Below are 13022 nucleotides of genomic sequence, written 5' to 3'. Positions count from 1 at the left end.
TGGCATACATACTTGCTAAGGACTTGTTTAGTGTATCTAGACATCTTTCATATTTTATAGGCTCATTCATGAAAATCAAATGAATTTGATGATTGTATGGTACCACTATTGCTTCTATGCTTATTTTTGTCTAGTGGTAGCATATGACATGTTTGTGGGCTTGTAAACCTAGTGTATGATCTAGAAAATGAGCTCTAAGTGTTTAACTCAGCATGTTACAATATAACCCTTATTTGGAGGTGTGAAGAAGCTTGTCCTTGGATCAAACCAAGTTAAATATCTTTGGCAAATGATCTAGATTGAATCAAATTTGGGAAAATAATCCTCACCCCATTGATTGACATTGATAATCTCAACCTATCTACATTTTGAGCCTTTGTGGTCATTGATGACAAAGAAGGAGAAATAGTGTACAAAGATAGTGAAAAGACAACAACAAAGGGGGTTTTGACATAGGGGGAGAGATATGACAAAGGAAAGGGATCAATTAAAATTAAAATTTTGAGCACACAAGTAGGGGGAGCAAGCTCATGAACTTGTATGGTGCATTTGAATGTGCATTTCATATGTTTGCTTGCATGGCACAAGTTTTAAATTTCAATATCCATGCTTGTGTGGTGTATTCTAGTTGTAGGTTTGATGAAATGAAAATCTAGCATGCATAAGTTTATCTAGTGATTTCATTTCTAAGTGTTTCCAAGTGGTATCAAGCTAACCATGGTGCTAAGGATGGTATAATGGTGCACTCCGATTGGTATCACGCTTCAAAGGTCCATCTTTTATACCTTAGCATCATTTAGTAGACATTGTCTCCTATATTTCCTATCTAAGCATATGTGCAAGCTACTATCCAAACTCTTAGCACATATGTACGGGGAGCAATCACTACCATTTGGGGTTCATGAAACTTGTCCATATCCCTTTACACATAGTAAATATGCTTGGGCAAGCAACATGGATTCAATTAAATTTTAAGTCATATCTTTGTGAAAGGGTTGTCATCAATTACCAAAAAGGGGAGATTGAAAGCTCTAGTTTGGTTTTGGTGAATTGATGAAATCCTAAGTGCTAACCTAGTTTATCAAAGCGATTATGAGATAGGTGGCACTACTCCAAGTGATGAAGCAATTGTGAAGATCATGACGATGATGATTCCATGGTGATGATCAAGTGCTTGGACTTGAAAAGAAGAAAGAGAAAAACAAAAGGCTCAAGGCAAAGGTAGAAATGATAGGAGCAATTTTGTTTTGGTGATTGAGACACTTAGTGAGTGTGATCACATTTAGGATCGATAGCCATACTATTAAGAGGGGTGAAACTCGTGTCGAAATGCGGTTATCAAAGTGCCACTAGATGCTCTAACTCATTGCATATGCATTTAGGATCTAGTGGAGTGCTAACACCCTTGAAAATGTTTGTGAAAATATGCTAACACACATATGCACAAGGTGATACACTTGGTGGTTGGCACATTTGAGCAAGGGTTAGGAACTTCATCGGGGCTCTATACAGAAAAGACGGAGGTCACTGGAAGTGACCGGACGCAGGCCTCGGTTGGACCAGCGCGTCCGGTCAGTTGAAGCAGCAAAGACGCTGGCGTCGGTCTCTGATCGGACGCTAGGTCACTTAGTGATCGAACGCTTGAGGGTTGTGTCTAGTCCTGCTAATGTGGCAGCGCATAGGGGAGACGCTGTGTGACCAAACGCTGGGTGTGTCCGGTCGAGCATGACCGGACGTGTCCGATCGTGAAAAATCATTTCTGGATGCTTACTGGAAACGACCGGACGCTGAGGTCCAGCGTCCGGTCACTTCGTAGTAGCGCGTCTGGTCATCACTTGACCGTTGGGATCAGGCGCTCAGTATTTGAAGAGAGGGGACATGTGACGTGCATCGCACGACCGGACGCTGGGGTCTTGCGTCCGGTCAATATGACCGGAGCGTCTGGTCACCCCATGTTGTGCCCAGTGAAGGGGTACAACGGCTCTATTTCAAGAGGGCTTCTATTTAAGCCCCATGGCCGGCTCTAGCTCACTCTCTTGGCCATTTGTATTGACATAGCAACCTTGTGAGCTTAGCCAAAGCCCTCCCACTCATCTTCATCATAGATTCAACATCTTTGTGAGATTGGGAGAGAATCCAAGTGCATTGATTGAGTGTTTGCATCTAGAGGCACTTGGTATTTGTATTTCGCTGTGGGATTCGCTTATTACTCTTGGTGGTTGCCGCCACCTAGATGGCTTGGAGTAGCGAGGATCGTTGAGAAGAGGTTGGTGATTGTCTCTGGCTCCGATCGTGGTGATTGTGAGGGGTTCTTGACCTTTCCTCGATGGAGAGCCAAAAGGTACTCTACTGGATTGCTCGTGGCTTGTGTGATCCTCATCTTGTGTTGGTTGTGCGGCACCCTATGGAGAGTTTGGCGTGTGATGCCAATTAGCACGTGAACCTCCAAGTGAGTGAATCGCCACAATGAGGAGTAGCTTGCTGGCAAGCAAGTGAACCTCGGTAAAAAATTATTGTGTTCATCATTTGATTTCGAGGTGATTGGTCTTCATTGGTATTCATTCTTGTGATTGATTGGCTCCTTCCTCGACATGGCAGTATAAACAAATTACTCACTCTCTTTACATTACCACATACTAGTTGTCAAGCTCTTTAGTGTAGCTAGTTGTGAGAGCTTGTTAGTTTGGTTAGTGTGGCTCTTTAGTTAGCCTTTGAGAGCACACTAACTTAGTGTAGTAACATAGCTTTTGTGTGGATAGAAACTATTTAAACTAGAATTGTGGTAGGTGGCTTGCAATTTTAGTGGGCTAGCGCAACACTTGCTTCGCCTCATAATTGTCTAACCGGTTTGTTAAGTGTTGTTGTAGAAATTTTTAATAGGCTATTCACCCCCCTCCCTCTAGCTATTAGGACCTTTTAGGTGAGTCTAGTGCTCTGAGGGCATATGGATTGGTGGAAGGTGCTTGCTTTGGCCAACCTAAGGACTGACGTAAGTTACAACCATAAATCACGGGATACTTTCGTACACACCACATGCCTAAATGGGTACGCCTGTTGCCCTAGTAGTGTAGGCAACCATCAATCTCTATGGGAGTGAGTAGGCACGCGGTCTGTGGCCCTGTGCAATTAGTGTCAGGGGTGGAGACTACTCCATGATACTTCGACGACACGACCCCAGCTTATATAGTGGCGTCTATATATCTTTGTTTCGGCTGGTGGACAGGACGGGTGTTAGTTGGCCTAGTATGCGGTGGCGGTGTTCATCCCTGATGGTGATTCATTGGTGGTGTTCATGTGGGGTAACAGTGTACTCTCTATAGAGGTTAATAATATATATATATATATATATATATATATATATATATATATATATATATATATATATATATATATATATATATATAGCAACGGTCTAGGATATGATCACTTACCTGTGTGCAGGGTTCAACTCACTAGCTTCTCTTGTGCTTTGCTTCTCTCCCCCTGAAGTTAAGGTCCGGCTTGAGGCTGTTGAGACAAGGGGCGTGCGAAGGCCACCTCGTTGACTAGACTAAAAGACCGAGGGTGTTATGAGGGATGATGAGTGGTAACTTGTGATGATGATGAGTGGATGGTGAGAATGAGATTATGGTTTGGGATTAGAGATGATATACACTTTACTTATTATTGATGCTTTTCTGCATGCGCTAAGGATGCAAACCACAGCCAAAGTATTAGGATCGCCAGATCCCTTTATTTTCTATTTTCCACTAAAGCTCATCGGTGCTGACCATGGCCTGCACACATCTGACAGTGTGCAGATTTTCTTGACTTGCAGTGATATGGAGATTAGTAGTTGGTTTCGTTCTACACTCAAGGATGCCTCTGAATGGGATATCGCCAAGCTTCGCTTCCACGATAGAATAACGATGTTTTGTTTGTTGTTAGCTGTACCCAAACTATTGTAATATATTTATTTGTACACTATGATGTTGTATGACTCTGTAATCAGCTGTAAATTGGACGTCTGTGATAGCCGAGATATCATGGGACTATCATAGAGGGGCGAAAGGATCGGAGTTTCTGTTTTGGAAATCTCGATCTGCTACATAAATACGCTATAAAAACGTATTTTATGGTGGATATATTCACTATAATTTAATATGGTAGATGTTGATATGGGTGGTCGGTCGACATACCCGTTGACAGCAAGGCTCTACGATGATTTCGTAAATCTTGAGATCTACCAGTCCATGTGCTTATAGGGATGGTTTTATTATCTAGTGTCTTTTGGATGTGCTCATATGGATGATTTTATTATATAGTTATACTTTATATGATTATCTAGAAGATTATATATGATAAGACTTGTTATATTCTTTTTCCAAATATAAATAAAAATTATAAATTATATAATAGTAAATTTTTTTGGTGTGATATGTTGGGGGGGAGGGCATGGCCCCTTCCAGCTACCCTGACTCCATCACTGATAATCAAAAGTACCATGTCAAAGAGTTGTTTCTTAGGTATTTTTGTTTTTACACTTCATTCAAATGATAGTGTTGCCCGGGACAACTTTATCATTTGAACCAAGTTTAGATCCAAATACCTAATATGGTGTGACATTTGTGTCTCATAAATCATAATAGACCCAAAACATATATGTGTTCCCAAAAGTTAGTTTCGGTGTCTATGGGTGGTCGGTCGACATACCCGTTGACAGCAAGGCTCTATGATGATTTTGTAAATCTTGAGATCTACCGGTCCATGTGCTTATAGGGATGGTTTTATTATCTAGTGTCTTTCGGATGTGCTCATATGGATGATTTTATTATATAGTTATACTTTATATGATTATCTAGAAGATTATATATGATAAGACTTGTTATATTCTTTTTCCAAATATAAATAAAAATTATAAATTATATAATAGTAATTTTTTTTGGTGTGATATGTTGGGGGGGGGAGGGCATGGCCCCTTCCAGCTACCCTGACTCCATCACTGATAACCAAAAGTACCATGTCAAAGAGTTGTTTCTTAGGTATTTTTGTTTACACTTCGTTCAAATGATAGTGTTGCTCGGGACAACTTTATCATTTGAACCAAGTTTAGACCCAAATACCTAATATGGAGTGACATTTGTGTCTCATAATAGACCCAAAACATATATGTGTTCTCAAAAGTTAGTTTCGGTGTCTAAGCTACTCCCTTCGTCCTGAAATATAAGGAAGGAAGCGATTTTCAGGCAAATAATGAGCTTGGCCAAATACCGCATTACCCCTCACTAATTAGGGAGGAGTGAGTAGTTCGGTTATTGCTTTACTAATTTAAAAGGAATCTTTATGGTCATGTTCGCTTGTCTTATAATCCGTACTTTTCGGCTTATCTTTTCAGTCAAAACAGTGTTTTTCTCTCACATTAAATCAGCCGGAACAGTGTTTCAGCTTGTTTTTTTTCTGCGAAGCAAACGTGGCCTATATGTTATAATTTCCTGCCGGATTAGAGAGGAAAGGTATGGTGTACTTAGAGAGAAATGGGTGTTCGGTTAATTAAGACACATATTTTGATACAAATTTTGAACCCTCGATTCCTTATATTTCAGAACGGAGGGAGTGCATATTTTCCATTTTCTAAGTGATACTCCATCCATGCTAAATTATAAGATATTTTATCTTTTCTAGTTATTAGTGTATAGTGTATATATTATAGTATATATCAAAAGCTATGTATTAAGAAAAGTCAAAACGTCTTATAATTTAGAGTGGATGGAGTACTATTTTCTTCTTCTTTTTTAATTCATGCCACGTGAACACAATAGCCCTGTTTGTTTGGCTGAAAAATACTGTTCCGGCTGAATTATTGTGAGAGAAAAATACTATTTCGGCTGAAAAAAAAAGCCGAACAAACCGGATTATAAGGCGAACAGAGCCATTACATGGCACTGAGGCTAGCCTAACCATGGAATCATTGAGGTCAGCCGGGGTTACTGTTGAAGTCAGTCAAGGCCGTGGGGCTAGGACCTCCATTGTTTGTGCGCTCTCTCGATTCAGCCGGATTGATTCTCCCTGTTCTATTATGGTCAAACAACGCGGCGGCCCCGGATTATTTCCACCTTTTCGTTGATGGCAACTGCATGCGAACGCACCGAACCTTACATGCATGCAACTTGTTCCGGCAGGCAGCAGCGGATCCTATGTTTGTGACCGGATCCTGGACCTTATCTTGGCAGTTCCTCCGTCCTGGCCTGCAGCGATCAACCGCAAGTTCTCGAAGATATTTTTTTCTCTGTAGACCACGGATGACCACACGAATAGCAGATATCAGTACACGACACGCTCCAATCAGCCAAATCAGGGGCTCGGGGACTGCTGATTGCTGAACCCTGAAAACCTACCCCTAACGAGCAGTGGGGAGTTGGGACTGCTGAAACCTGAAAACCTACCCAACGAACAGCGATGGTTCTAATCTTCGCTCCCACCGAACGTGGCTAACCAACTGAAAAAATCACCATCCCATCAGGCAACGGGGTTTGCAAACTGGAGTAGTCATCCTCTGCCAAACTGAGCTGAACCGAGCAACAACGGCAACAACCAATGGTACGTACATCCAACAAAACGGTTCGAAACAAAAGCGCCGGCGGCGGCAGTAGCCGCAGAAACTCGCTACAAAATTGCTGGCCGTGTAAGCACAGCCGTACTAGACGGAACAACATCAGCGCCAAATATTTACACAGCCACATCACAGAAACATAGGCCTCTCTAGTGGTCAGACTCGAGCCATCTCCTCAGCTTGCAGAGTGCCTCCGGCGACAAGCTCTTGCAGCACCTGATCCTTCCAGCCGGCGCTGGGGCCTGCTCCTCTGAAGGCACAGCTGCGGCTGAGGCCGCCGCGAGGTCAGGGACAAAGCACACGATGATCACAGTGAGGTTGTCAAAGGTCTCGAGCCTCTTCGCCTCCATGGCGAGCTCCCGAGCACACCGCTCGGGGTCGTCGTGCTTCCGGAGCCCCTTGCGGACCGTGCTCACCGCGTGCTGGCTGCTCATCACGTCCCATAACCCGTCGCAGCCGATGATGAGGAACTCGTCGTCTTCCGTCAGGGTGGTCCAGTGGATCTCTGGCTCGGCGATAAGAGGCGACGGAGAGCCTTGGGGCAGTTTCATGTCCCAGTCCCCTAAAGCCCGGGTCACAGAGAGTACACCGTTGAGGTAGCCATCCTCGATGTATCCACCACACTCGATAACCCTTTGACGCTCCGCATCGTATGTCGGCCTATGATCCTTTGACATCTCCACCGCTATCCCTTTTCTACACAGGACTGCGCGGCAATCCCCAGCATTTGCTACTAACAATTGCCTGAAAGATAGGAACTGAAGATTAGAATGGTTCACCACATCACAGCACTGAAACGACCATTAAGATCTGTAGAGGCTTGGGTTCCACTTTTAAATTACCTCCCAAGGACCAATGCTGTCAGCGCTGTGGTGCCAGAAGAACGGTTGATGACTGAATCATCAGCGAGAGCAAGGTCAGCCCGCAAGAAAGTTTTGCGGACTGACTCCTCAACAGATTCAGCAAATATTTCATCTTCTTGTGATGCTTGAGGGAAGTCAGCATCTTCAAAGAACAACCTCATTGCATGCGTTTTCATGTAGGCTGCTGCATCTGAACCCCCGTGACCGTCAAACACCTAAGCAAATGTTAAAAGACCAATCAATTCATATAGGGTTCAGAAATTCAGATTATAATTTTATGATTATAATTAGCCTAACATCATTCACAGTGCATACCCCATAGAAGGCGCTAGGCGCAGAGACCATCAACAGTGAGCCAAGATGACCAGAAAGATCATCAATTCTAATATGTTCGTCTTCCATGAACCGCCTAGGTCCAATATCAGCAAAGCTACCAGATCGAATGCTCGGGACAAATTGCAGTTGTTCTGCAGATACACTACTCCCAGCATTAGAAGCTCTCTTGAACTCCTGCATCAAGCACAAAACTGTTAGTTATGCTGGTGTCTTTGTAGTCACATATAATGAGATATAAACCTAGAATTTGCTTCTCTGATATGTTTATAATTAACACAAAACACACCATGAAGTTTTGTTATGGTTCTAATTAAGAGCCACCAACTATGACGTATTGAATTGACCAAACAACTATTCTTTTTTGTTCTGCACGATAACAATCAATTGATTAAGTAGCACAACAAATTACAAAGACCAAGCCAGCAATGCGTCACAAGATGGCAGAATCTCATATAACTTCAGCAACCAATTTAGGAGGCGGCTACACATTTCAAATACAACTTATCAATATATATCCTACACAAATCGATATGAACAAACAGAAACAGCAACCAACAAATAAAAAAGCAAAGAAAGCCCTGCTCTAATTTAAGCAATTAATTCCTGCAATTCACCATATTATCGTACTCAAGAAAACATAATCGAGATCAGAGCAATACTACACGAAATACAATTTCCTTCGGGGATCCAAGTAAAATTTGACCAAACCACAACACTAATTAATAAACAGAAGAAAAAAAACCGAAACTTCTGCTCAGCTGAAATCGAAAACTCACCAGATCGGGCACCTCTACGGCAACCTCCACCACGGCCTTCGGCGACGTCGCTGGCTGCACCTGCCCAGGCGCCACGGCGACCACCACCTCCATGACATCGACGCTCTTAACGACGCACCGGTGGAACGGCGGCTCCAGCAGCGGCACGACCTGATGCATGACCTCAGCCCCGGCTCCCATCTCCGCCTCTAATCCGCTCAACAAACCGATTTTTCCCCAAACAAGAAATTCTCCTAAAAATCCCTCGCTTTTCTTCCGCACCCTCGGACCACAAGAACTCCCGATCCGATTCCGACTCTCTTCTTGGCCTCAAAATTCCTCCACCCCAAACAGCTCAATCCGAACACCTGTCGACTAATCTCGACGAGAAACGCGCAAATCTCCTAAAGGAGCGGCCTTTCGACAATCCGAGAGAAGGACGACCCGAAAGAAACTCTCCTTTCCTTTTTTTTTTTTTTCTTGTTCTTGTTCTTACAGGAGACGCAACACGGAGAACTGACCAGACCCGATCCGAACAGAAAAGAAATGGCGGAGAAGCAGAGAGGTGTTTGCTATTTATCCGCGCGTGAGGTAAGACGCGAGAGGACGGCGGCTGCCGGTGGGCGACGCGGGTCTGTGACCGGCAGGTGGCCGTTGCGGGGCCGGAGCCTGGGTACCGTGCGCGGTGGGAGGCTGGTCGCCGACCTCGTTTTGGGTAGGGCAGAATAGGCGATGATGCTTCAGGTTTCACACCTTTGGCGTGTGGGAAACGGAGACGGGAGCGCCCGTTTTGGTATCTGAATTTTACACGGATTATTTGCGATACAAGTGGACATTGTTTTTTATAGTAGCTATAAAGGGTATCGCAATTCAGATACCGATCAGTATATCGCTATGTGTCAAAACCTAAATTTAGTTCTCTTGTCACTAGTAATCCACGTTTTAGGTTTTAAAGCGAACCAATTTAACGTACATTCAAATTAGACGACAAGCAATAATTTTGCTATGTGTTGTTATAAAAAATGGAACGGCTAGCGTCCGCTCCACGTTCGAATGCATCGTGCCCGCTGCGCTCACATGACACGGCCGCAACAGGCTGGAGCGTGCCCCGCGTGACCCCGTCTGCGGACGCGCGCCACGGAGGCGTCTGCCTCGCTCAGGCGCCCGGATGGTGACCCACGGCAGCGCCCCAGCAACATGCAGTAGCAGGCGGCTGCGGCAGGCTGCTGTCCCCCGACCACCAGGGCCATTGCAACATGTGCCCTCAGATCTACTTTTGAAACATACGACTGAAAACAGATGAAATACTTGAAACATGCGTGTATAGCCATAGCAACATATACAACATTTAGAAAAAGTTCTAGCCGATTAAAATAGTTTAACTTAGGTCCCGTTTAGCACAACATCACCACCGGTTTCATGAGTTGTTCAAAGCTTTTTTTTTTGTCAAACATGTCTTTTAAAAATTAGCTTCACCCCTGAAGCTCCTTAAATCACGTTCTCACGTGAAAATGGGATAAGATAAAGCCGAAAATAGTAGTTTTTTCACATCTTCATCTCACGCTGTTGGGTCCCGGCATGCAACAAAAGTGGCAGGAGTGAAATCAGTAATACTGTTTTCATAATTCATCAAAACATGAAAGTTGTTATTTTATGATTTCATCACATTTTTATCTTTTTCATTAGTTATTTTGATTAAAACTCAGAGACCATGAATCGTCCATTTTTTTTGTTTTCCTATTATAGTACCGTGAGTTCGACTGTTTTCACCCGTACTACAACGTAGAGAAGGATAGTAGGTTGGCATCTCAATATAGGCTCATGTAGCCTTGGGGTTCAAGATCAACGGTCCAAAGAAACTCCTGTGATTGTAAAATGAAGTAAAGCTCACCTATGATGTAAAATGAAACTCTTGTAATTTCAGGCCGTTGGGGCCAAACTGAAATATATATACAGGTGGCAAACAGAGTGAATGCACCAGACAACGTGATCTGGCTGGTGGTCCGAGTCCTGAGCAGGAATTAGGACCAGGGGCTGCCCACGCTTTGCATGTTTCACAAGAGGGGGAAAACTGTGAGTCGATGCAATGGAACAAGATTCACGCGCAAGCGCAACTGGCCATCATGGAACAGCTGCTGTGGCGGGGGGGCAGCGCGTGGCCACCACGCCACCGGCCCGCGACGCCGCCGCCTTTTGGTTTGGCCCTGTGGGGGAAAAGTCAACGCGGGGGCAGCACGAAGCACTAGCAGGCAGCGTTCCCGTGGCTTCCCGAGCGAATCGAGCGGGGGCGGGGGCATCGGGCAGGATGAAGGTGCGATTCCAAAGCAGTATTCCCTCTCTCTCCCGATTTATTTGTCGTTTTCGGTTTTCATGTCACAAGTTTAACTCAATTTATATAAAATACTAGCAATATTTATATCTCTAAATAAATTTATTAAAAAACTAGATTTAAAAATCTTTCCGATGATACTAATTATGTATCATAAATATTAATATTTTTAATATATATTTTGTTAAAATTATTTCTCGGGAAATGAAAGCGACAGATATTTTGAGAGTGAGGGAGTAGTACGCGGGCAGTGTACGCAGACTTTGCAGGATGGCTAGCCATGTGTCTAGAACCTGACGACCTCTCCTCGTTGCACCTTTCGTTTTGTGCTGCCAGGTCCAGGTCTCTTCTGGCTGCGGAAGTGTGGATTATCTGCTGGTTTCCCGGGACACGCGTACGGCGTACGTGCTCCTTGCACACCGCGCCCATCACTGTACAAGTGCACTCAAGTTTCAAGAAATCAACCAATTTTATGCTTCTTTAAATCTAAAAATAATCATGAAATATATATATATATATATATATATATATATTTTTTAATAATTACCTTTGGAGACTAAATGTCGATAGTATCCTTTTATAGATTTGATCAAAATCGAAATAGAAAATTCTCAACGCATATTTGTCCGGACAGCCCGTTCCTGGACCTGCGTAGCCATCGAGCCCAATAGACCTCCTTTGCTCCACCATAAGTGCTTCATGGTTTCTCGAAAAGACAGCGATATCTCCTTTCTCCAGCAACGCATGCTACCGCTGCTGGCGCATACACCGCGCCGCTCACCCGTGGCTCGCGTTCTCCGGCCGCCACGGCCTTCTCCAGCGTGGGTGCGCCGCACCCGGCCACCATCCCGCGCTCCTCCCGCGCTCCCATCCACCTCGCGCCGTCGCGGCCATGGCGTGCACGGCGGCCGGTCGAAGACACCGTGGCAGGAAGGAGAGGCCTGCGCCTGCACCTAGGTGTACGCTGGGCAGCTCCCGACGTTCCCCTGCCCCGAGCTTGCTGGCTACCGCAATTCCCTACGAAGTAGGCCGCTGTGTTTCAAGTGTTTTAGGCGTTTCAAACATATGTTTCAAGTGTTTTATCTGGATATTGCAAAAGTAGATCTGGAATATTGCATATGTTGCAATGACAATATATGCATATTGCAAACCTATGTTTCAAGTGTTTCAGGTGTTTTCAGACGTATGTTTCAAGTGTTCCATCTGGATATTGCATATGTTGCTATGGCTTTACCTGCGTGTTTCAAGCGTGTGTTTCAAATGTTCCATATGTTTCATACTTATGTTTCAAGTGTTCCATCTGGATATTGCATATGTTGCTATGGCTTTACCTGCGTGTTTCAAGCGTGTGTTTCAAGTGTTCCATATGTTTCATACTTATGTTGCAAGTGTTTCATTTGGATGTTGCATATGTTGCTATGCCTATACACGCATGTTTAATTTCAAGCGCATGTTTCAAGTGTTTCGTCTGTTTCATATGTATGTTGCAAATGTTTTATCTGGATGTTTCAAAAGTAAATTGGGGTGTTGCATGGTGCAGGTGACTGGTGGACAGCGGCCTGCGCAACCGCCTGTTGCTACTGCTGGGGTGCAGTCGTGGGTCAACTCACGTGGGTTCCCCATGCGAGCACGGTCCTGCGACAAACGCGGGCACTGGCGCTGGGCAGGATGCGGACATGGGGTGTGGGCGGGATGCGGACGTGGGGCGTGGGACGGGAAGCGGGCGGGGGAGCTGCGTCCGGACACGATATCTCGTCCAGACGTCCGGACGCTAACCCTTCCAAATTAAAATTGGTTAAGTTCTTAAAAAAATGAGAAGTGTGTTTTTAAAAAAAATCAAGGTTTCTAAGAAGTCAAAGAATCTTAAATTTGATTAAATATATAGAAAACTAATATTAATGATGCGTAATAAATTATAAAAATTAATTGTGAAATATATTTTTATAATAAAAACATATGAATACAAATTTAGTTGAGTTTTAAAATTGGTTGACTTTTTGAAAATCAAGATTTTTAATTCTTTTAGGTAGGGAGGGAGTAGTACCTCCACTGCCGTGATCATACCTGGACATGACCGCACGAATCCTAACACCTTGCTGTCTTTGCATGCCAAATTATCAATAGTAGGCAGGTACTAACCTACTACTATG

At 44.0% G+C, this 13022-nt stretch overlaps 1 protein-coding gene across 1 annotated transcript; it reads right to left on the bottom strand.

The window, feature by feature from the left end:
* Positions 1 to 6533: 6533 nt before the first annotated feature.
* Positions 6534 to 9161, bottom strand: LOC136452042 (probable protein phosphatase 2C 2). Its single transcript, XM_066452698.1, has 4 exons — positions 8565 to 9161; positions 7768 to 7962; positions 7432 to 7667; positions 6534 to 7333 (listed from the first exon to the last, which is right to left on the bottom strand). The coding sequence occupies exons 1-4, from the start codon at positions 8742 to 8744 to the stop codon at positions 6739 to 6741; spliced, it is 1206 nt and encodes a 401-aa protein (XP_066308795.1). The 5' UTR covers positions 8745 to 9161; the 3' UTR covers positions 6534 to 6738.
* Positions 9162 to 13022: the final 3861 nt, after the last annotated feature.

The sequence above is a fragment of the Miscanthus floridulus genome, chromosome 5 (genome assembly GCF_019320115.1).
Source record: "Miscanthus floridulus cultivar M001 chromosome 5, ASM1932011v1, whole genome shotgun sequence".
Taxonomy (NCBI): domain Eukaryota; kingdom Viridiplantae; phylum Streptophyta; class Magnoliopsida; order Poales; family Poaceae; genus Miscanthus; species Miscanthus floridulus.
This window is presented reverse-complemented; position numbering and strand designations above follow the sequence as displayed.